This window comes from Engystomops pustulosus, chromosome 1, assembly GCF_040894005.1.
Source record: "Engystomops pustulosus chromosome 1, aEngPut4.maternal, whole genome shotgun sequence".
NCBI lineage: Eukaryota > Metazoa > Chordata > Amphibia > Anura > Leptodactylidae > Engystomops > Engystomops pustulosus.
In genome coordinates, this window is record NC_092411.1 from 31,114,362 (window position 1) to 31,138,628 (window position 24,267).

General features: G+C 46.3%; 1 protein-coding gene across 6 annotated transcripts in view; it reads left to right on the forward strand.

Annotated features, from left to right (window-relative positions):
* Positions 1–2,683: 2,683 nt before the first annotated feature.
* The window catches only part of KIF2A (kinesin family member 2A), a 39,985-nt gene continuing 18,401 nt past the window's right edge, over positions 2,684–24,267 (forward strand). Inside the window, exons 1-8 of one of the 6 annotated variants that reach the window (XM_072137007.1) lie at positions 2,684–3,049; positions 15,409–15,503; positions 16,825–16,944; positions 17,672–17,726; positions 18,433–18,552; positions 21,246–21,346; positions 22,279–22,374; positions 23,510–23,564. In XM_072137007.1, coding sequence (XP_071993108.1) covers positions 2,989–3,049; positions 15,409–15,503; positions 16,825–16,944; positions 17,672–17,726; positions 18,433–18,552; positions 21,246–21,346; positions 22,279–22,374; positions 23,510–23,564 — 703 coding nt within the window. In that variant the 5' untranslated portion in view covers positions 2,684–2,988. Of the gene's footprint in view, positions 3,050–15,408; positions 15,504–16,824; positions 16,945–17,671; positions 17,727–18,429; positions 18,553–21,245; positions 21,347–22,278; positions 22,375–23,509; positions 23,565–24,267 lie in introns of all 6 variants that reach the window. The other 5 variants (XM_072136997.1, XM_072137023.1, XM_072137014.1 and 2 more) reach the window with 5 other exon arrangements.

A 24,267-nucleotide genomic window follows, 5' to 3' on the forward strand; every position in this document is an offset into this window, starting at 1 on the left:
TCTGACACATATGCAAACATCCCCCACCAGGGCCCAGCCTTTTCTTGGGGCCTGGAGACAGCCGGGGCCCGCAGTACCTGAGTGGCTGGCGGTTGCGGCCTAGGCATGCTATTGTCACGGTGCTTGGTATGGGGATCCGGAGGGCTGTCCTATAGCCTGGCAGGTCTCCAGCAGGGTGGTGTTGGCAAGAAATGATGAGGGAGAGGCTGCTATAGCGGTTCTCCCTGGGGCAACCCTTTGGTGTCTAGAGTATGAGTCTCTGTGTAGTGGACAGGGTGCCCGTGATGGTGACAGCCGTAGTAAAAGGGACCAGACGGAGGCAGACGTTGAACAAAAACAACTTACAGTTCTTTATTGGAACCGACAGGAACCGCAGCAACGTGCCTTAACAGAATGGTAGACTGCTGAGATCAGTTGGAGGGAGCCACAGGATGTAGATCATCAGCCTGGATGCAAAGGGCAGGCTGGGAGGTAGCTGTGTCCTGGAAGGATGCTTCAGCTTTATCCGGGATTGCTTCAGGTATCACCCTTAAAGGTAGGATGATACCCCTTTCCTCTCGCTAACTAGCTATTAACTCCATGCTTCAGGCAGGGAGCCGGGCTCACCTGCTCTGGTCTGGTATGCTGGCTGCACAGACTCCTCAGAGTCTGTACTGGATTAACTCCAGTCTGTTTCTGAGCTACTGCTCAGCTAACTGCTCTCTAGAACTTTCCTGTCCAGGGGTTTTGTTACTCCCACTGGTCAGGTGGTGGCTACTCCTCCAATTACATCTCAGCTCACAGAAACAGAGTGTAACACATGTGATTGGCTGACACATCTGACATCACACAAAACACTTAACTTCTGCCTTACCAGGCAGGATCTACCACTGCAATGTTCCCCTGTGTCCTATAAGGACTATGTAGTGACATGCTGTGGGGCTAGTCAGACCCTACTCAGGCTGCAAGCTACATGATGGGACGTATTCGCAAACACAGCTCTGCCTTGCATCGGCAGGGGTGTTGCACATAGAAAGAGAGATAAGATCCAGGAGATGCATATTACACATGACTTTCTCCCCCATTACATACTGTCAGCTCTACTATATACCTCCCTCCCTCTCCCCTGGATAAAGACCTTATCTGCCTGTAGCTTTCCTCTCCTCAGGCTGCTGCTGTTGTTTGCTGGCAGGAAGTCAGCGTGTCTGTGTGTGTGAGCTCGCCCTGGAATACAAGGGGAGGGGCTAGAGAGAAAGAGCAGCTCAGTGCAGCGTCAGACAGGAGAACAAGATGTCTACCCTAAAGTCAGAAGATTAAGGGTCACATCCAGGGGCAACCAAAATTGTGTACACCAGGAATTATAGAGACAGGTTGGACTAATATCTATGAAATGCTGTGTTTTTGTTAATAATATTGAATTAAAAAATGTGTTATGAGTATAGTTAACCCCTTAACGCTCATGGGCTGAGTCCTCTTCATACAGAGGTGGGGGGTTTTTGCATTTTGCACAAAACCCCCACCGCTATTAACCCTCTCAACGCCGCCGGCAAAGTCGCCGGCGGCGTTTAAAAGACGATCGGTTACCATGGTAGCCTCGGGTCTTCTTTTGACACGAGGCTACATGGCTTATGCTGGTTCGTTACAATGAGCCAGTGGCTCATTGTAATGTATGACCTGCAAAAATGCCATATATTGCAATACTGTAGTCTAGATGGTCTAAAAAATAGTGAAAAAAAAAAGAAAAAAAAAAGTTCAAAAAATAAAAAAAATTTATAAAATATTAAAAGTTCAAATCACCCCCCTTTCCCTAGAATGCATATAAAACATAATAAACAGTAAAAATCACAAACATATTAGGTATCGCCGCGTCCCAAAATGCCCGATCTATCAAAATATAAAAACAATTACGGCCGGCGGTGACCTCCGAGGCGGGAAATGGCGCCCAAATGTCCGAAATGCGACTTTTACACCTTTTTACATAACATAAAAAATGAAATAAAAAATTATCAAAATGTCGCACAGACCTCAAAATGGTAGCAATGAAAACGTTGCCTCATTTCGCAAAAAATGACCCCTCACACATCTCCGTGCGCCAAAGTATGAAAAAGTTATTAGCGTCAGAAGATGGCAAAAAATTTTTTTTCTATTTTGTACACATTTGTTTAATTTTTGAAAATGTATTAAAACACAATAAAACCTATATAAATTTGGTATCACCGCGATCGCACCGAACCAAAGAATAAAGTAGGCGTGTTATTTGGAGCGAAGAGTGAAAGTCGTAAAAACTGAGCCCACAAGAACGTGACGCACGTGACGTTTTTTTTCAATTTTTCCACATTTGGAATTTTTTTTCAGCTTCGCAGTACACGGCATGTTAAAATAAATAACGTCACGGGAAAGTAAAATTTGTTACGCACAAAATAAGCCCTCACACAGGTCTGTACACGTAAAAATGAAAAAGTTATGGATTTTTGAAGTTGGAGAGCGAGAAATCAGTCGAAAAACCCTGCGTTTTAGAATCTTGTCTCCATGGGAATAACCCTTTTAAGTGTGATGTGTTTATGTTTATATGTGTGTGTGCAGTACGTACAACTATTGAAAAACTTCTACTTTGTCAGTGTGAACAGCTCCTGAGCAGCTCCCGTCCGTCCCTTCGCCTCGCGCACGCGCGCCCCCGCCGCAGACATTAGCCACCGCCGCTTGGTCCAGAGGACCGGCTTCTGCTCTGCGCATGCCCGGCCTCCCAGCGGCTCCGGTGACGTCACCGCGGATGCGTCTGGCGGTGCCTCCTAGTTTCAGTTACGTCTCCTCCCTCTGTGGCTGTGAATGTGACCGGCAGAGGCGCCTCATCGCCCGCACCCCACCTCCTCCGGAGCCCCGGCCTCCCCTCCTCCTCCTGTTTCCCCGGCATCGCCTGGCGTCCGCCGGCCTCATTTTTCAAACAATAACAGGCGGAGTGTGCGGCCCCCGGAGCAGCGCGGGACAGCGGGGACCGGGGGAGGAGGAGGCATGGCTGCCAGCTTCGGCAAGATCCAGATTGGGATCTATGTGGAGATCAAGAGGAGCGATGGTGAGTGTGTCATCTCCATTCATTGGGATGCAGGGGAGCCGCCATTGTGCTGGAGTCTCCCGGGGAGGGAGGGATGGAGAGCGGCTCCTGTCAGGGGACACTGCCCTCATGGTGGAGGGAGGCTCTGCCCGAGCCCTGGCCGATTGTCTGCGCTCTCCTGTCACAGGAGGTGGCAAGGCTTCATGGAGGCTGGAGGGCATGGGCCGGGGTATAGGGCAGCAGGATGAGATGGGGGCTGGAGGGCAGGGGTACAGGGCAGCAGGATGAGATGGGGGCTGGAGGGCAGGGGTATAGGGCAGCAGGATGAGATGGGGGCTGGAGGGCAGGGGTACAGGGCAGCAGGATGAGATGGGGGCTGGAGGGCAGGGGTACAGGGCAGCAGGATGAGATGGGGGCTGGAGGGCAGGGGTATAGGGCAGCAGGATGAGATGGGGGCTGGAGGGCAGGGGTACAGGGCAGCAGGATGAGATGGGGGCTGGAGGGCAGGGGTACAGGGCAGCAGGATGAGATGGGGGCTGGAGGGCAGGGGTATAGGGCAGCAGGATGAGATGGGGGCTGGAGGGCCGGGGTACAGGGCAGCAGGATGAGATGGGGGCTGGAGGGCATGGGCCGGGGTATAGGGCAGCAGGATGAGATGGGGGCTGGAGGGCATGGGCCGGGGTATAGGGCAGCAGGATGAGATGGGGGCTGGAGGGCATGGGCCGGGGTATAGGGCAGCAGGATGAGATGGGGGCTGGAGGGCATGGGCCGGGGTATAGGGCAGCAGGATGAGATGGGGGCTGGAGGGCATGGGCCGGGGTATAGGGCAGCAGGATAGGATGGGGGCTGGAGGGCATGGGCCGGGGTATAGGGCAGCAGGATAAGATGGGGGCTGGAGGGCATGGGCCGGGGTATAGGGCAGCAAGATGAGATGGGGGCTGGAGGGCATGGGCCGGGGTATAGGGCAGCAGGATAGGATGGGGGCTGGAGGGCATGGGCCGGGGTATAGGGCAGCAGGATAAGATGGGGGCTGGAGGGCATGGGCCGGGGTACAGGGCAGCAGGATGAGATGGGGGCTGGAGGGCATGGGCCGGGGTATAGGGCAGCAGGATAGGATGGGGGCTGGAGGGCATGGGCCGGGGTATAGGGCAGCAGGATAGGATGGGGGCTGGAGGGCATGGGCCGGGGTATAGGGCAGCAAGATGAGATGGGGGCTGGAGGGCATGGGCCGGGGTATAGGGCAGCAGGATAGGATGGGGGCTGGAGGGCATGGGCCGGGGTATAGGGCAGCAGGATGAGATGGAAGGTGGTGGGCATGTCCTGGGGGTATAAGGGAACAGTATGAAGTGGGTGGTGGGCAGCATGATGAGATATAGATGGGTAGGGGCTGACTATATGGAAGTTGGTGAACAATGGCTGGAGTATAGAGCAGCAGGATAAGATGGAGATGGTGGGCTAGGGTTGAGGGCGGCATGATGAGATGTGGGTGGTGGGCATGGGCTGGAGTATGGGGCAGTAGGATGAGATGTGGGCATGGGCTGGAGTATGGTGGCTTCACTGATGGTGGGCATGGGCTGGAGTATGGGGCAGTAGGATGAGATGTGGGTGGTGGGCATGGGCTGGTGTATGGTGGTTACATGGATGGTGGTGGGCATGGCCTGTAGTATGGGGCAGCAGGATGAGATGGAGGTGGTGTGTATGGCTGTGCCAGGGATGGCTGCAGTGATAGACGCCTTGGACTGGCTGAACTGTAGGATTTGGGACCTTAAAGACATAGTTTGTCTGTCGCCTGGTATTGCTCCTTGGAATGGGCTGAGTTGGTGTGGCTGCCTGGCACAGTCTGGCGTGCGGGTATCAGCCTGCACTGTTGGCAAGGATAGGCCTTCCTAGTATTGTGAAAGGTGCTTGTGGGGGTCCATGTTGGTTCCTTGTGATCTATATGTAAAATGCCAGTGATGGTTGAGGCTTGTGCGTGGCACGAGGACGTGGTGCCCTGGTACCCCTCTACATGACTGATTACTAAAGGCTGCAGCTGTGGTTCATGGAACCTGCAGGTGGCCGTCATATGATGATATCGCCGTCCTATCAGCATCTGTTTAACCCTATATGATCAGGACATAACTGATTTCATATGATCGGGGCAATGAGGTGGGGGGTCACAGCCGGGCGAGCTGCTAGGTGTATGTTGTGGTGTCACCTTCCCTAGCAACCGGCGTGGGGCTGAATAATGGCCCGGCTGACAGACAGGCTCCACCTGGGAGCTGGCGCTGGAAGCGGCGGCTCAGATTTCATTAACCCTTTATGATCAGCGTCTTTTGTCTCGTGGACATTATTCATCACGTCGCTCGGTATCTCGGTGCTGCTGTCTCGTTTCGCAGTCAGAGCACATGCCAGCACGTCGCTGTCCATGCCCCAAACAGCCGCCTCGGTTAACTCCGTGTGACCCGGAAGGGTCTGTGTTGCTGTCTATGCACAGTCTGTGCACCTCCCGTGCTTTAGTCCTACACGCTGGATAAGAATCCTTGCTGTGTGCACATGCGGTGGATTTGCAGTTGCAGCACGTTGCGGTGACACATTCCGCCCTCCCGTCCGAATGTTTTAGGTTATCATTGCCACAGTAACGCGAATCACTACAATGAATGACTTAATTGTGTCAGGCGCTGGCTGTGGATGTTGCTGGTGGGCTTGGCAGCTGCAGAATTTATCGTCTTCTCTTGGGCCTAGGATTTTGTGGGTGCAGATTTAGTGCATTAACCCCTGATGAAACTGCGTTCTATTCCTTGAAATTGGCAATACCCAAAGCAGTACCCCCCCCCCCCTTCTTCCTGCTGTCTGGAGTATCCCCCTCCTATCTCCAGTCCGCAGTGAGGGACCGGAGCTAGATTCTCCTCCATGGGGTGTGCAGTGCACCGCACAGCCCTGCCTGCGGATTGGTTGGCGTTTCCTATCATCCTATCGGTGGCACTGCATGTAGTGCCGGGACTTGTTGCTATGGCCAGTCGGAGGGGGTAACGCTTCTGTTGCTAGTTGATGGCTGCTGGGAGCACATGTTTCTCCAGCGCTGTGATGTCTTGGTGCTCACGTGTACTGAATCATCCAGCTGGAAGACGCATTGTACCGTGTCACTGACCTCAAGGTGATGTGCGTTTCCTGGGTTATGTCATACGGCGATCTACATGTACACGTCACTTATTAAGGAAGCAGTAAACTCCGGCAAACTTTTATTGCACAAGTTTAAAGTTTCTGTTCCTCTGATCTTCTCGTGATGCATTGATTTGTTGAGTGAATGGACAACGCAAGCCTGAATTTCCAGCTTCACGACCCACAACCATCTCATGTGTGTTAGAATTTCCACCATCATTTGACAGCTACTCCTCAAGACACACTCCTAAACGTGCATGCTCAGCCAAGTGCTTGTTAAATAAATGGAGAACCAAAGTATCGGCGGGGGAGAGGGGGTTGAGTTCCATCTTGCTTGATGCTTATGTTTCCACATGTTTGCCAACAAGAGAACTTCGGATAAAGAATCTTTTGGATTTGTACAATTTTCATCAAATTGTTAAAGGAAATCTGCCCTTCAAGACAAGAATGATAAATCAGTGACATTACTTATAGATCCAGGCACCGTGACACTGGTAATCTTCTTATTTGTTATCCAGGGCCTATTTTCTTTTAAAATTATGCTAATAAGTCAGGGGCTCTTGGGGGTTGTTATGAGAACCCTTCCCTTTTGAGGAGGCTGCACAACCCCCAACCCCCCCCCCCCCCCCCTCTGCTGCCTCAGCAATTTTCTAACACTTCCTCTTCTTCCACTCATACAGTGCAAGGTGGAAGTGCTCCTGCACAGTGTAATAGTCTGAGAAGCTGCAGCATGCAGGGGCTCTGCTAAAGCCCCAGAGCGCTTCTGGCTTATTGGCATGATTTTAGAAGGAAGCCATGGATAACAAATATATGAAGATGACCACAGTCCCGGTGCCTGGATCTATGAGTAAGTGTCCCTGGTTTATCATGATGGATTTTGATGGTAGATTTCCTTTTAACCTTGTTTACCGATCCAAATCCCGCTCACACTCCACTTCTGATGTGTCTCCTGATGCCCAATTAAGCATGGAGGAAGGACACACAGCCATTTGCTTCTTTGACCTCTGGGTGGGTCGGTGATCCCCCCACTCGTGTTTCTTATTGTCGGGAGACTCGCTGGAAGTGCAGTGCTGTGTGGCTGAGAGTTCTGCTACCAGGGCGGCCTAGGAGCGCTCGGTGGAGCTATGAATTATATATTGGGCCCAGCCTAACTATTATTTTATTTAATTGGAAGACCTATTTAATAATAGTAGGGTTGTAAGCTTGTTATATTTCAGCCTGCCGGATCCTATCGATTCAGGTTCTTTTTTTTTTTTTTCCCCTGAAACCTGTGAGTTGAGTTTTCCGCATGGAGATGCAGAAGTTTTGGGAAAATCTGCCGCCTTTACTTAAAAATCTCAAAAACCTAAAAAAAAATCAATTTAGTTCTATAGCATATTTGTCTGTTGTGCGGTCACAAGATGTGTCCTTGTTTAAAGGTCCTGCGGACGTCTACCTCGCTGTTGTCAATTCCAGCCGTCCTAAATTTTCAGTGAGACCTCTACAGGGGAAAGGGATATAAAATCATAGAAAATTAGTAAAACTTGTTGTACAGATGGTCGGGGTACAATATGTAGTGGGTAGGTGGCAGGAAATCGAAAGCTGGGTTTAAATTGAATAGCACCTCGTCACTCAGTCTGGTGACCCCAGTCCTGCCTCTCGCAGGTTCACTAAACCTTTCATATATTTTAAATGCACATATTTTTCATGGATTAAACCCAAGGTTGGAAACAGGCCGTATATCTCCATTCCAGTTGATGTGAAGTGCAACACCTCGGTCACTCACACATTGAACTTCATGTGACACAGCATCCATAGGGTTAAGGCCGTGACTGTCACTTGTGGTTGGGAGTCAAAGGACAAAGCAGTTCTGTTCCTTATCTCGACCTTGTAATATGTAGACACATGAACTGCATTGGATGTATCTTCGTGTCTTCTCTCGTTCAGCAGTTCTAGGATGTGGAAACTTTTAGGCATTTTTAGCATTGGATTCTTTCCGCCCATATATTTGTAAGGTGAAGACCCCTGCTGCTATTCCACAGCAACTCTCTGCTTCCATTACTAGAGAGGGACCTTTCTCTCTGACCCACTTTTATAATGTTAAGTTTTGTCCCAAAATATGCAAATAATATAATATGCCAGTGTGAGGTGGGTGGAGCCAGGCCATATTCTCCAGGCTAGGACCGCCCATCTGACAGTAGAGAACCTGTTTAGCATATTCAAACATTGGGGCATAGCTGGGCTGTTCCTTCTAAGCGCAAGTGTGGAGCAAAGTCGCTCACATACTAGCAGCCTAAGGCAACATTCACAAGAACATATGGGGGGCTTATGTGCGGCGTAGATAAGTCCCCCATACACTTCTATGGCCTCATGGCTCCATACGGGAGCGGTACGGTGCGGCTCGGTAGCCCGTAGAAAGATAGGACATGTACTATCTGTCTACATGATACCGTGCGCTGTATATTTCTATGGAGAGGGGCGGGGGTGAGCTGCGCTGGTCCCCTGCTTCTCTCCGCAGTGCCGATGTCTGCCCGCCGTACTAGGGTGCAGTGGGCATACATTGTGTGAGTGTAGCCTAAGGCTGACTTCACACATGGCAGTTCTCACCCCGATCACATTTGCGTTTCCATGCGAAACGCATATGAGATCAGGCTGAGCACCACCCATAGAGGTAGGTTTTTTTTTTCAAAACTTTTTTATTGAAGGCACAGAAATTCAAAGCCTTAAATTTCATAAATGTAAGTTCAGACACGGAGGGCCGGAGAGGCCGACAATATACACACACTCACCGGACGCACCAACAAAGCAAATGCTTAACCCCCCCCTCCTCCCCTTTTCCCACCTGTGCCCGCTAGTGGGCGTGTCTATATACCTTTTTCTATTGCTAATTTTCCTATGGACCATTGGTATGTTCCGTTTACCAAAGGGACCCGTTTTACTGCTGAGACCAAGGTCTCAAAAAATGCCATGATTGTGTCTCTTACCTGGGCAGCCAACAAAGACAGTTTGTTTTATCATTAATAGTGCCCCCTGATGGTAGGCCCGGCATTCCTAGCCATCTACCCCAGATGGTCTAAAAATTTTTTGTGGGTTTCCTCGTCAGGTAGACCCCTTATTCCAATCTGATTATATCCATTTGGTTTTTATATTCCCTGATTGTGACCCCTGGATCCAGTGAGATAATCTCTTTACCTGCTTGATATACGGCTCTCTGAATCCCAACACTAACTGGGCTGCGCACCTCCATGTCGGGCAAAATCCCCAGAACACACACATCAGTCAATAGGCGCATCACTTCCTTCCAGTATTCACCTGGCTCATTGCATGTGTATCAAGTTGGCATTATCCTGCTGGCGGCGAGGACATTGTGATCTTGGGCGTACATATTTTGTGCTTGTTTAATATACAGGCGGTCCCCTACTTAAAAACACTCGACTTACATACAACCCCTAGTTACAAACGGACCTCTGGATATTGGTAATTTACTGTACTTTAGTCCTAGGCTACAATAATCAGCTATAACAGTTATCACAGGCGTCTGTAATGAAGCTTTAGTGTTAATCCTGATTCTCATGACAACCCAACATTTTTTAAATCCAATTGTCACAGAGACCAAAAAAGTTCTGCCGGGATTACAATGATAAAATATACAGTTCCAACTTACATACAAATTCAACTTAAGAACAAACCTAAAGACCCTATCTTGTATGTAACCCGGGGACTGCCTCTACTATACAATAGAAATAGCTGGACCATTGGCTCTCACTAGGGGACAATCCAGCAGATCTCTCCATTCATCGTCCGTGAAGGGACCATAAACGCAAGTTAAACATCACATGTGAATGCAGCCTTGGGCCGGTTTTTATGTGTATGTGGAGCCGACTCCAAATTGCTGAGTCACGCAGGTTACTCCATTACGATAAAATGTGTCAGCATTCACATAATGACCGAAATAAATCGGCACCTGTCACTGGCTTGTGTCCTCAGGCAAACGGGAGGAAAACTTTAGCAGAAATGAAACTGATGACACATGGGAAATCTGTGAGCCACACGTTATAGGAAAACCCTTCTCCCGGGATGACGTAATAATGGAGTCTGGACGCCATGGTGTTACGTATCAGTGTGATTAGAGATGATCGCCTAGTCGCCCCTTACTGGTACCTCAGGCCTGGTCTGTGACTGTGTCTATGGATCAGCACCCATCACAACACAGCGAATGTTATATGAGCGAATCATTAAATTCTTTCCATAATTTTTGGAAACTGCAGTGGGGGATCAATTCAGACACTAATATCTTCAGTTCTATAGCACCTAGAAACACGCATTTTGGTTTCATATTAAAGATGAGAATCCCATCTTTCAAATCACATTAGGCTTGTGCGACAGGATCGTAGATACTGGCAATGAAACGAAATAATATTTTATTTTATCTGCAGCTCATTTTTAGCTATGTATTTATCTGCCTTTGTCTCCTTTAGATGATCTGCTCTGAAAGAAGGTATTCTTACAGTTTATATGACGCCAAAAGTATTTCTAGGTGCTATAGAACCTGAGATGGGGGTGACTGAAGTGACTCTCTCCTGTGCAGCCTCAGAACTTGATTAATTTCACGCAAAGATGACTCTTCTCTGCTCATTTTCACTTTTCAAATACATTTTTATATAGATAAACGGGCGAGATTTCTCATAAAAGAAAGAACTTTAGAAAAAACATTTCGTACCTTACCTGAAGGGACACATAGTTTTAATGTGATCATGACTGGACGACTGCGTTGTGGCTAAATTTGACTTTGCCACTTCACAATCGGGGCACATATGTCGTTGACTTGTGGAGAAACATCGTATGAAGGTGTCTTATTATAAAGCTGTTGACCCTCTTATTGTTTTTCTCAATAGGTAAGTTTTTGATCAGTGTGGGTCTAATCAAAGAACTGAGGTTGCTGAGTCTGTGAATGGAGTGAGACCAGAACCTTATCCTCTTCTACATCTATGCCCACCTTTGCTCCATTTATACTGTGCTTAAGGACCTCCCCTGAAAACCCCTTTAAGGGTACATTCACACAGTGGGCGGGCATACCATTGTGAAGAGGAGGGGGTGACCCCTCCATAGAAAACAGTGGCGCACGGTCGCACACATGTATGGCACCGTACAGCCGCCATTGCCATCTATGGGGACGTATATGCGGCCACATATACATCCCCACAGACGGGTGTGTGAGTAAAGAGAGGATTTCTGCTGCACACTAAGTTGGGTGGAATACACAGGTGCTCTGCAGAGGGTCCCAATCCCTTAAAGTGTAAGAAATTTACACCTTTCTCCAGGAGCGGCTGTGATTGCTCTTCTCACAATCCTGCGCCATATTGCTACATGCAAGCCTTACTCCCTTTCCCGTATGCAGACTGAGTCTGATGAAGATCAATTGCTTGACCGAAACGTCACATTTGGACGTTTGTATAATAAAAATCAAAATTTGTGGCACAAACAGTGTAACTGGAGTTTACAGATTTCTTTCACTTTAAGGGTGTGTGAATGAGGTCTAATATTCAATGTACCAGCACACTTGGTTCATTTGGATTCCATGGTGTTACCTACAAATTGTAAGCGGTGTTTGTGGGTAAAATGCTCATATATTAGGAGTTGTCTGAGTTTTGTGAAGCTATGCAGCTGGACGCCTACCCCTTTCAATTGGTAAGGTTTTCGGGTTGACTGCTGGATGTGTTTTGCGTAGACTTGATCGTGTATGGTCATGTGGGCCGGGCAATGAATCCCACTTTCGTGTTCCTTTTTCTTGGCATTGAGATGGTGGCATAGGCCTGGCGTGCGGAGGCTGGCACCTATCTGTGTTACCAGTTGGGGCTTGATCTAAATTTTGGAGAGCAGTGACTGTGCCCATTGTTAAGAGATGTTGGTGTTGTGTTATGCTCTATTAATCGGATACATGTTCACAGATGTTACCTACAGATGTTACCTTCATTACCTACATGGCTGGTGTGTGCGCGTACATTTTGATTTATCACTTTGGACTGATAAAGTTTAAAACCCTTGAGGGGCCACCAAACAATGAGGGTTAACAGCAGAGGCCATGGATGTGACAAAATGATGGCACAATATGGAGACGATACCCAGCTAGAAGGTCCCTTAAAAAAAATGGCCTGTGTACAGGGGCCAGTCACTATCGGACACATATTGGGGAAGTTTTGTTCCGCTGTCCCCTACGACCTCCAGTGTCTTTCCCAAAGAGCACATTCCCCAGTCACTATATGACCAGCTGGGAGCTGCTTATTTTTGGGTTGGGGGATGAAATAAATCTAATTGTGAGCCATTTTCCCCCATTTGGGGAACAGATGAGAATGGGGGCACAATAGTTCCTGTGTGAATGGGAGTGGTGCACATGCACAACCAATGGTTTATTCCCTTCTATGGGAATACAGAAGGTGCCGGCCCCATGGAAATGAACGGAGTGATGGCCAATCCACCGCTACTCTATTCATGTAACTTTGGGGCGGTGATCTGGAAATGCTGAACAGGTTCTACCTGTCATCACTTCTGTAGTGCTGATGGCTTTGACCGCTATCACGTTGTCTTCAGGCCTCCAAACAATATGGGGCCGTTGAAGGGACGTCTAGTAACCCTACGTCTCGCCATTAGCATAAGGTCCTTGAACCTACTGATTTTGGCAGGATTGAATATGTTTGTGTCCGCCTAGTATTGCAGCTCTCTACTCCTTACAGCTACTCCGGTCTGAGCTGCACATTGGCCACGTAATGAATTGCCATGTACTTGGTTGCCTGCTATGTGTAAGTGCTTGTCACAAGAGCGCCATCAGGAGTCCCCCTGGCCAATTACCCCAATGGCTAACAGCTATGGGCGTCTATTTGCTGGAATGGCTGCACAGCCCGGAATATGTCCTGGTCACCCTGGACAAACCCGAACCCTGGACACAAACTGAAAGTTTTGGTCCAGTCACCTCTTGTTATCAGTTGTCTTGAAACTGAACAACCCCTTTAAGGTTTAAAGGACACCTGTCATCAGGTCTGTTACTATTTCTGTCACTACTACCTTTTGGAGCAGCTCACTAGGATCCCATCCCAGCCTTTATCTAGTCAATTCATACATTTAATCATTGCAAAGTCATATTTTCTTTATTATGTAAATGATGCTGGTCACATGGTCAGAGGCAGTGTGTAATGTATAGTAAAGCATTGCTGGTGTCTGTGCTGCATCTGCTAACATGCTGCATCCTCCCATACATATGTGAGAGACACAGACATCAGCTACACTAGTACCTGACATGTTCTGCAATAACATGGCTGCCTGGAGCTGTTGTATCTCTCCTATACACACACACATAAGCTGCCGGGGGCGTGGACACCAGCAAGCACATGGAGGAGTCATTACACCATTATACAGGCTGTCAGTCAAGCACTGGGGGTGTGTCTCTGCCTCCCACTCATGAATAAGCTGGACAGCTTGATTATGCTAATGACTCATTGGACATTTCACAGGTCATTTGCATACAGCTTTAGGACCTCATTGCTTAGGTTTACAGGCATGTAGAGGGACAATGAAGGGATAGAGGCAATGCTCTCTAATGGCAGTTTATGAAAATCTATATAGACCCTGCAGTTTTCTTGAACATCCTTTCTGGCCCTTCCATAGTATTTAATGCAGTGGAAGTCTGAGCATTATGTGACTCCCATTGTGTTAATGTTGGGGTCCCAGCAGTTGGACCCCCACTGATCAAATAGCCTTTGCTGTGGATGGGCATAATAAGAAAAGTTGGTACAACCCCTTGAACTCCAGAATGTTACTGTTATGCAGCATTGTGTTAGACAACCCCTTTAAGGAGTTTGCTACTATTTTGTCTATCTAGTATTTGCTAAATCAGGTCACCTCCAACAATGGCCGCCTGTGATTACATGTATAAATACGTCCGCCACCTGTATAAACTTCAAGAAACAGAAATCTCGCCTTTCACCACCCATTGTATGGATAAGAAAGAACAGGGAAGTGATTGTATGTGGAGTGTAGGGGCAGGGTGTGATATATAATTACCCGAGAGAACCGGTCCGATCACTCCGCATCACAGAACCGTTCAGATTCATCTCATGGATCCCTATTATAGTCACTGCCCTATCGAACACCCAACGCCTATAGTCTGTGCTGGGGGTGCCTGCACGCTGTGGTCCTTACTTGTGTGTAAAGTGGTAGTAAAAGTTGTGTATAAGATGCAATATGTTATAAAGATCTGGTGACGCAATCTACATTCCTTATGGTCTTAAAGGGGTTTTTCAGGAATTGAATAAAAAAAAAAAGTTTACTAACTCTGACTCCCAGCTTCAGCATCACAGTAGTCTCCTAGTCTTTGGCCCTACCTGGGATGTCCCTTACTTCTGCATGTCCCAGCGAGGTTACTGATGAATAAACTAGGTCTCACAACCCCTGGAAATGCTCAGAGATGTGATACCAGAATTGGGAGCTCCAATGTGTTACAGGGACATAGTCTCCAGCTTTTACCCCACTAAACTATCAACCCACTCAGGTCTGGGAGGAAATGTCCTTTCTAGAATTCCCTTTCATTTTAAATCTCAGCCTCCAAAATGTGAAAATGAGCAAAGAAGAGTCATATTTTGCCTGATAAGTCAAGTTTAGAGTCTGTAGGGGTAGTGTCAATTTCAGAATCTATCTTCATTTCTAGAAAAAAATGCTTTTGTTGTCATTTTAAAGATAAGAATCTGATATTTCAAATCGCATCAGGATTGTGGTGCTATGAGCTACAGAACTGGATAAAAAAGGGGCAGAAATTTTAAGTTTTATCTGCAGCATTTCCACCTATCTCTCTATCTGCCATAAACCTGGTACTTTCTGAACGATGAGATTCTTATCTTTAATATAATATGACACCAGGTTTCTAGGTACTATAGAAAAGGGGATAAGGGGTATCTGAAGCCATGCTATACCTGCAGCCTCTAAACTTGACTCTTTTGAATATGACTCTTCAAAATTCATTTGATTTGGCATGAGAAGAAATTCTGGGGGAGGGGGGCTGCTTGATTAATGGGGTAAATACTGATGCCGGGTTCTCTTTAAGCACTTGTCTATGCTGCAGACTGTAGAGCATAGCTCTGGGTATACAGACAAGCATAGCTGAGTATAAAAATAGACTTATTACTGAGTATAAAAGAGAATATTGCAGTTACTACTCATTGTAAGATTTTGCTTGGTCTCTTACTGATTGGCCTCCCGTGTTCTCCTCTCAGGTCGCATTCATCAAGCCATGGTAACATCTCTGAACGAGGACAGCGAGAGCATCACTGTGGAGTGGATTGAAAATGGGGACACCAAAGGCAAAGAGGTAACAATTGTGGGAAGCTTCCAGAACTTGGCTCCAAAACCTTGGAGTGTCAATTTCTAGGAAATTCTCCTCTGACAAATGCAAGTCTTGTCTGCAGTCACAGAAAGAGGACACAACGTCCTAAGATGACCGCTGTAAGGAGCCCTGCTGTAACTACTTGGCCACTAGCATGGGAGAAGCCTCCTATGACTATATGGAAATATAAAGACCCTGCTGGGGCCATATAGGGGTAGTAAGTGGACCCTGCTGGGACTATATAGGGGGGGTCGTAAGAGGACCCCGCTGGGACTATATAGGGGTGTAGTAAGAGGACCCCGCTGGGACTATATAAACAGGGGATTAGTATGAGAACCCTGTAAGCCAATATTTGGGGATTAGTAAGAGGACCCTGCTGGGACAATATGTGGGGGGTGGGGGGACTGGGGAAGTATGAGGAAGGTGCTGGGACTATATGGGGGCTAGCAAAAGGACCCTGCTGGGACCATATAATGGGGATAGTATGCAGTCTCTGTTGAGACTATATGGGCGTCAGTAAGACTATATTGTTGGGACTATATTGAGGGATAGTAGTAAAATGACCCTGTTGGGACGATATAATGAGGGGGGAGGGAGTAGTAAGAGGACCCTGGTTGGGACTGTGGGGCAGTAAAGATGCTTCTGTACCTGTTCTTATTTGAATAGGTTTATAGACCAGTTCACAGGGCAGTGTTTAAACTGTAAAACAAAAGACTGTAAATTTACTTTATTACTCAGACCCAGAGTCGCAGCGTGCTGGTCATGTATGAGGTTAGGAGTCCCTGTGGCCATGTTTCTGCACCTCTACTATAGGATTGAGCTAATGTTATTACCAGGAAATCCGTCTGCATCCTCTATTATTGTAGCCGTGTGTCCACCTCCATGACCTCCTCCCTGTCATCACTGACAGGTTTCTTTCCCCACTGAATTTACTTCCTGCATCATGAAGATTACTCGTATCCTGCTCATCATCTGTGTGGAAGATGGGCCCAGATCCTGTTGACAGAGGAAATAGACCAGGGAAGCGCACAGCGTGCATGTTATCACTGGCCTCAGTGGTATATGTCACATGACTGCAGCTGTCAGTCACTGGTCTCAGCGGTATACATCACATGATGTCTATTGAAGGATAGGCTTTCAGATAAATGGGGATCAGACCCAGCTCCCCATCTGATCAGCTTTCTCTAGTCAGACCTTAGAGGATGGAGCCGGAAGCAGAGCTCCATTCCCTGTCTGTGGACCAGCAGTCCCTACAATTGTCTCTACTTCAGTGATGGGAATAGTTCCTAATGTGTTATTTTTATAGATCGATTTGGAAAGTATATTTTCCCTCAATCCTGATCTGGCTCCAGATGAAGAAATTGATCCCGGCCCCGAAATGCCTCCTCCCCCTACACCTACAACGAAAACTAACAAAATTGTGAAGGTAAGTTGTAGTGTATTAGTGTATCCGGCTTTAACATGCTGTTCAGACACCTTGCGGTGGTCCTGCCGTTCGAAGGGCCAGTTCTCCTCTCTGTTATGTCCTCAGTTATTTGCAGCGGTTGTTGTGAGCACAGTACAGTGAGGGAAGGTATAATGAGGAGACTTGCTCTGTTCTGTGTGCTCCTCTACTCCTGGTATTGGCTGAAGATAACTGAAGACCTATTGGAGATGTGGACTTGGCTACAAGCTTTATGCATCATTTTAACCATTTCACTCCCACGATACGGATGATTTAAAGGGGTTTCTGCAATTCATCGGCAGCCAGACATCCGTCATCTCTACCTCTACGCAGCGCCCAAACTTACGAGGCGCGGTGCTGTACATTGTCACGTGCATGGAACCAAGCTACCAGCTAGCCATGTGACAAACAAGAACAATGTGAAGAGGAGCGCACCAGTTGCCAGTATGAACAGCTGTATTGGTGGCATCATGGGTGTCCCCCCTCTAATCTAAAACATGATCTGGCCAAAGTAACCTTTGTTTTAGAGCCAGAAATTCCCTCTAAATATCTGGGCCATGCTTCTTATTCCCCCAGCACATGTAGATGGTATAATTGGTTTTAAGAAATTGCGGTGAAAATGATTTTAATCGAAAGCACAGCCTCCCCTTGAGTAGGACACGTGGCCACAGATCTTCTGTGTTGTAACATTTTGTCTTTCCATTAATAGAATCGGCGCACGGTGGCTCCAGCTAAGAACGAAACTCCTGCAAGGGACAATAGAGGTGAGGGATAAAGCTCTGTTTTGATAATCGGTGTATCACTAGTTATTGGTGCCTATTACTCCTATGATTTTCTGCTGTCAATGTTCCAGGTGTCTCCTGACTGTTCCTAAATGGATGGTTACATCACAGGGGGAACACCCACAGCATATACTCAACAGAGATCAGAGATGGATGCCATACAGTTGCATCCGTCCCCCATAAGCTATTATGGCCTCTGCTGAGCGTATACTGTTCTCTCCAGCAAGAAGTGGAATGATATATTGCAATCTGCAGATTAAAATATATCAGTATCTACCAGTATATATAAGTCTGTAGGAGAGATTTATCAGAAATGTATGGGGTCAAACTGTTAGCCTCCGGAAACCAATCAGAGCTCAGCTTTAGTTTTATAAACAGCTGTGGGAAAATGAAAGCTGAGCTCTTATTGGTTGCCGTGACAACTAGTACAGTTCTGTTATCAGAAACTTAAGATAAATCTCCCCCTATGAGTAGGTTCAGCGTATACGCCCAGAGATTTCCTGGCGTATATGATGACCGTTTCCAAATTTCTGAATTTTGCCTTATTGCTATTAACCCTATTATTCTATACTTGTATTTGCACATTATGTACAGTTTTTGCTTGTCCTGCCAGTTTTGTATAACGGATTTATAGTCCTAATCTCCATTGCAGTTGGGGTCTCATGTTGTCTTTTTTGTCTTGCAGCAGTCGGTTCAGCCCGGGTCCGGCCAAGCCAACCAGTAGAACCACCGGCCTCTGCACAGCAGAATGGTAGTGTTTCAGATATATCTCCAGATCAACCTGGAAAAAAGGACTTTGGCCCTCCTTGTATGTAACACATGTCTAGGATTGCTTCATGTTATATGTGCACATTCCCGATCCCACACGCTACATAGAAGCCATAAGCACTTGGTGTTATACTCGCGGGCCCCTGGGCCGTACATAATGAAGCATCTGTTACGCTTCTTAAGTTTTGGCCGTTTTTCTTTTGTGCACTCTTTTATTTACAGCACCTTTCAGCGCACTCCTATGCATGCGGATAACCTCACTTTTTATTTTTTCACTCAATTTTTTTTCTTGCATGTGCAGTATTTTGTTTGCTAGTAATTGTGATTGGGCCACATGTGTTTCCATCTGTAAGGAGCCGTAGCTATTGACAATGTGGTAATGAATTATACCATCCTCCCCCCCCCCCCCCCCCCATAAAATCCTGGATTTTCTGATCCCTTTAACTCCTTGTTACTGCAGGAGTATATACCACAGAAACCCCCTTTAAAGGGGAGGTCTCCCTGGCTAAGCACATTGTGTTCTGGTCCAAAACCCCCAGCAAAAAGTTGGATTTCCCCTGCAATGTGTGCTGCTGGGAATATGGAGTGTAACATGGCAGAATGTTATAAGTACATTTGACAAGTGGGCGTTTCCACTTGTCAAATGTCATAATGTCATTGTCATAATGCCTTTAAGGAATAACTGAGGGATGGCATAGTGCAGAGCTTTCTCCTTGAAAAGGCAGTATTATAGAGCAGGAGGAGCTGAGCAGTTTGTACCTAGTGTTCTATCAACAGGCAGCATGTTATAGAGCAGGGGGAGCTGAGCAGATTGTACCTAGTGTCCTGCCTGCAGGCAGAATGTTATAGAGCAGGAGGAGCTGAGCAGATTGTACCTAGGGTCCTATCTGCTGGCATAATGTTATAGAGCAGGAGGAGTTGAATGGTTATTGAAAAAAGTCAGTATTAAGTGAATTTTCTACATTAATATCCCTGCATTTCTATGGTGTGAGAACATAGTTTCAGGGACTGGCAGCTATCTATATGCCTACTGATACCTGGAGAACCCATTTTGGCCCAGAAGGAGCCTGCAGATTACTCTGCATTTTAATAGTGATGGGTTCTCTAAGAAAATCTGCTGTCATTTCTCAGGGATTATCAGGATTTCCTAAAACGAAGAGGTCCCAGGCATTTTCTGAAGGAGGAGGTTGGTCACTTTTTTCTTGTGACAGATTTTGGATTTTGAGGAGACGGTTATTAGGAGACGAGTAATCCCCTTATAATGTGCTATACTATGTGCTTGATGCCGGCTCTTTTTTCGGAATTGCTTACTCATGGTTTAGCCGCATGATTTCTTGTAGCTGCTAATTATAGCTCAGAGGTTTATGTAAAGCTGAATATCAGCAAAACTTGTCTGTCTTTAGATTCACTGCCAGCAAATAAGACCGGGCCTGTAGTGGTTCTTATAGAGCAGCCGCAGCCTAATCCCTGATGTGACGATGACACAGATCCGTGGGGCCTAGTATCTATTCCCCAGTGGCTTCATCTGTCTGTGTAGATTTAACCCCTTGTTTAGGAGAGGTTGATCTCCCAGCATAGTCGTGAGCAGAGAAGAGTCCTATTTTGCCTGTGAGGAGTCAAATGTAGATGCTGCAGGGGGGTTGTCACTTCAGACACCCATATCTGTATCTATAGTATCTGGAAATATGGGGCACATTTATCAAGTTCCCCAGCATACTATGGTGCCTCCAACCTCTGGCACACATTGGATTTATCTGGAGGCTTTGGCCTTCTGATAAATCTGCTGAGTGAAAACCCTGACCCTTTGTTTAACCTGGCATAGATTTGCGCACTGCCCTGCGCCAGAACGGACCACTAATCCCCCCCCCTTTCATACCACTCCATGCCTACTTGCAGTGGAGTTGGCATAATGGGGGAAATAGGTGCCGTTTCTGTCTATGCACCAGGTATTCCACCTATTTCAGAGCTTGTACATCAGATGTCAGGCATACGATCCCTGATACATTTGGCACATGGTGTTATTTTAAAGATAAGAATCTCTTCTTTGGTATCGCACCATATTTCTAAGTGCTGTAGAATCAGAAAATGGTCTGCCTGAAGTGACTCCCCATGCAGCCTATAAATGTGACTCGTTTGAGGCAAAATATGACTCTTCTTTGTTCATTTACACATGACTCTGGAGTAGATTTTTTTAATAGGTTAACTGTTAAGATGTCCCCTTAAAGAAGGAATTCTAGAAATAACATTTTAACCTGCATCAGGGGGCTGGTAGTTTTAATAGTCAAATTTGGTGGCAGGTTCTCTTTAAGCTAAATTTGCATATGTTAATTTCTGTGTGTATAAACCTTAAAACATAATTCAGACACAGTAAGCTTAATGAGAGGGTTGAAAGAAAAGATTACTGGATGCTGCTCATGCTGGGGCCAGTTAAGGGTACCAATATTCCCTGACAGGTTCCCTTTAAGATGGTGATTGGTCTGGGACTGGGTGGCTTGGTATTTGACTAGTTCATCTATCACCGTCACCATGAGAGATGTCATTGTATAGAGCATTAAGTCACTTTCTATTCTGCAGCATTTTACTTGGATGAGTGACCCAAGATTTTATTAGATTTTTTTTTTTTGCATAATTTTTTTTTTCCCCCCGCACATAAACGTCATTTCTGGGCATTCTTACTAACAGTGACTTAATACTGCATCTGTCTTATGTGATTATTCTCCATTATTCTACCAGCCAGGAGAAAATCTAATTGTGTGAAAGAAGTAGAAAAACTTCAAGAAAAGAGAGAGAAGAGACGGTTACAACAGCAAGAACTTCGAGAGAAAAGAGCTCTGGTGAGTGACGTTATACCATATGGCGGTACGTGTACTAACTGTATCTGTACGGTGGGCGCTTCAGCCGTCATGTGTATAGAATAAATGTGATGCACAAACACTTTATTTTAGTTGGTGACAAACTATAAGCTGTATAAACTCCTTCCTCTTGTCATGTTCCTATGCATGTGTTCTTAAAGGAAATCTACCATCACAATCCATCATGATAAACCAGGGACACTTAGGCTGCATTCACACTGCCGCAAGGGGGACGTATATACGGCTGATATACGTCCCCTATAGACGGCTATGGGTGCACGGCGCCCTATGGGAGAAGTACGGTGCGGCTCCGTACCCGCCCCTCTCCCGGGTTAAGGAGAGGGGCGGGGGAACCAACTAGAGCCTTTCTGAAAAGTTGATTTTAGAAGAAAGGAGGTCATGGATAACAGACACAAGATGATTGTCCTATGCTTCCCACTCCCCTCTGATAGCAAGAGGAGGATCCAATAGTGGCAGCACCTATTGATTTGGCTACTAATGTTCAAGGGGTTTCTACAGCCATGTAACTGTCCTTATATGGAGAGTGACATCACTGCGAGCCCCCCAAAGCTCAGTGGTACGGATGCAGTACTCTTGCTTCCATCTCCAATAGGCTCTTATGACCTCCACTAAGCATATATATATTGCTCGGCAGGAGGAAGCAGTTCTTCTGCCCCATACACAGAGCTTTCCTGGCATTCACACTGAACTTATCCATAAAAAAACAAGATCTGAATGTAGTCTAAGCAGTGAAGCGCGGGACTATGACTTCAGGATCAGATTAGTGTGTGTGATTGGTGTCAACATAAAACGTTTGATTCAAGATATGTAAAAGTTACTCTGTTGCATTGCCTATAGATTGGATTATCAATCACTTAATCATTTATGATTTCCTCTTCTCTTACAATTTGTAGGATGTTGACGCCACAAACCCAAACTATGAGATCATGTGTATGATCAGAGATTTCAGAGGAAGTTTGGATTATCGGCCTTTAACGACTGCAGATCCTGTAAGTGACAAACTATTCATGATGGTTACATTGTCCATAGATAAAAATAGCAGCAGCCACCCCTTCATGCCCAGGACATGTTGTACTTTTATGGCAAAGGTTTTCTTCCGCAAAAAACTCTTTTGATTGTGTTAGTAAAGGTGTGTAGGTGTGTGTGATTTCAGAGGAAGTTTGGATTATCGGCCTTTAACGACTGCAGATCCTGTATGTGACACACTATTCATGCCGGTTACATTGTGAATGTGTCACTTGTTACATCTTTAGGTTGGTTGTAGATGACCCTGGTGTGACCACTTTTTTTTTTTTTTTTTTTTTTTTTTTTTTTTTTTTTTTTGTACATGCTCAGGCCACATATACAGTTTAGCTGAACAAGACTTTTGTGCCTGTATTTGGTTCAGTCTAATCAATGGAGGTTGGTTTGGAGCGTCAGTGAATCTTAGTATGTTTAACCTGTTCACAACTGGTTCTTGTTTTGTACTTCACAGAAACACTTTTTTTACTCACACAGAACGTGTCTTTGAACTGTCTATTACTGTATTTACTAGAGTATAAGCCGACCCGAGTATAAGCCGACGCACCTAATTTTACCAAAACCGGGAAAACCTATTGACTCGAGTATAAGCCTAGGATGGGAAATGCATTGGTCATACCCTGCCAGCCAGTATATAGCTGGCCAGCCCCCCTGTAGCGTAGAGCCTGCCGATAAAAAAAACAAATTAAGTACTCGCCATTCCGATGCCCTGGGCAACTCCTCTTTCTTTCATGTGTGACAGGCTGGCATGACATTTGTCGCCGTCACACATGAAGGAAGAGGAGCTGCTTGAGGAGTTGGAATGGTGAGTACTTAGTTTATTTTTAATATACTCAAATATATGCAGAGTGCGGAATCTTCAGCACAATTGTGATTTAAAAACTCACCGTATACTCGAGTATATATTGTATATTGTATAATAAGACTCTCAATTCCAGCCCGTAATTTCGGTGAGTTGCAGGGGTCTCGGCACCCAGACCTCTACTATGAAACTCTATCGTGAATCGTGATTAGTTGCTGGTTTAAAGGAATTCTGATAGGATTTATTTTTTCTACAAATGGACATAATTACATAATAATGTAATTATTTTCTTTTTATTACAGATTGATGAGCATCGGATATGTGTATGTGTTAGAAAGCGCCCTCTAAATAAGAAAGGTAAGTGGCGATGCATTAACTGTTGGTTATCGTCTCTTACAATGCATCTCTGCTTTTGACTTTGGAAACAATGTCAGAAGGATAAAGGTGCGGGGCAATTCTTCTTCTTATTTAACAGGTTTTCAATCTTTCACTTTTCATACTTGGGCAACATCAGTATTTGATTCCCCACACTATACAGCTGCACCACTATACGGCTGCATGAACCTTTACATACATTGACAGGATAAGGAACCAGAAAGCTCTGTTCATTGTATAGTGGCCAAGGCAGGAAATTGCAGCTAGGCTCATTTTTACTTTTTAATAGGAACAAAGCTGCTGTTCCCCCAGTGTGGTCACCATATACTACACACAGATGGGGTCTGGAATCTATCTGTATGTTGAAGATGATAGATGGTCACTATAAGTGTTCATGTATGAAGTTTACCCTAGAGGACGTATGTATGAAAGAATCTGTCACCTCCATACGCACACACATGCTTGTTTTGCACACGTGCTAGCCCTTGTATCAGCAGCTAGCTCACATACCCATGTGTATCTATGGGCTCATACCCACAGCTGTAGTTTCTACGGCCCCATGTATGAGCTGACTGCTTGGGCCACAGATTAGGGAGCAGGTGCTTCTCCTGCCCATGTTTGTGGCCCAGTGCAGTCGTCCTCTGCTGTCATTGGAGCGTGAGCAGAGCTCATGGGGCTTTTTGCG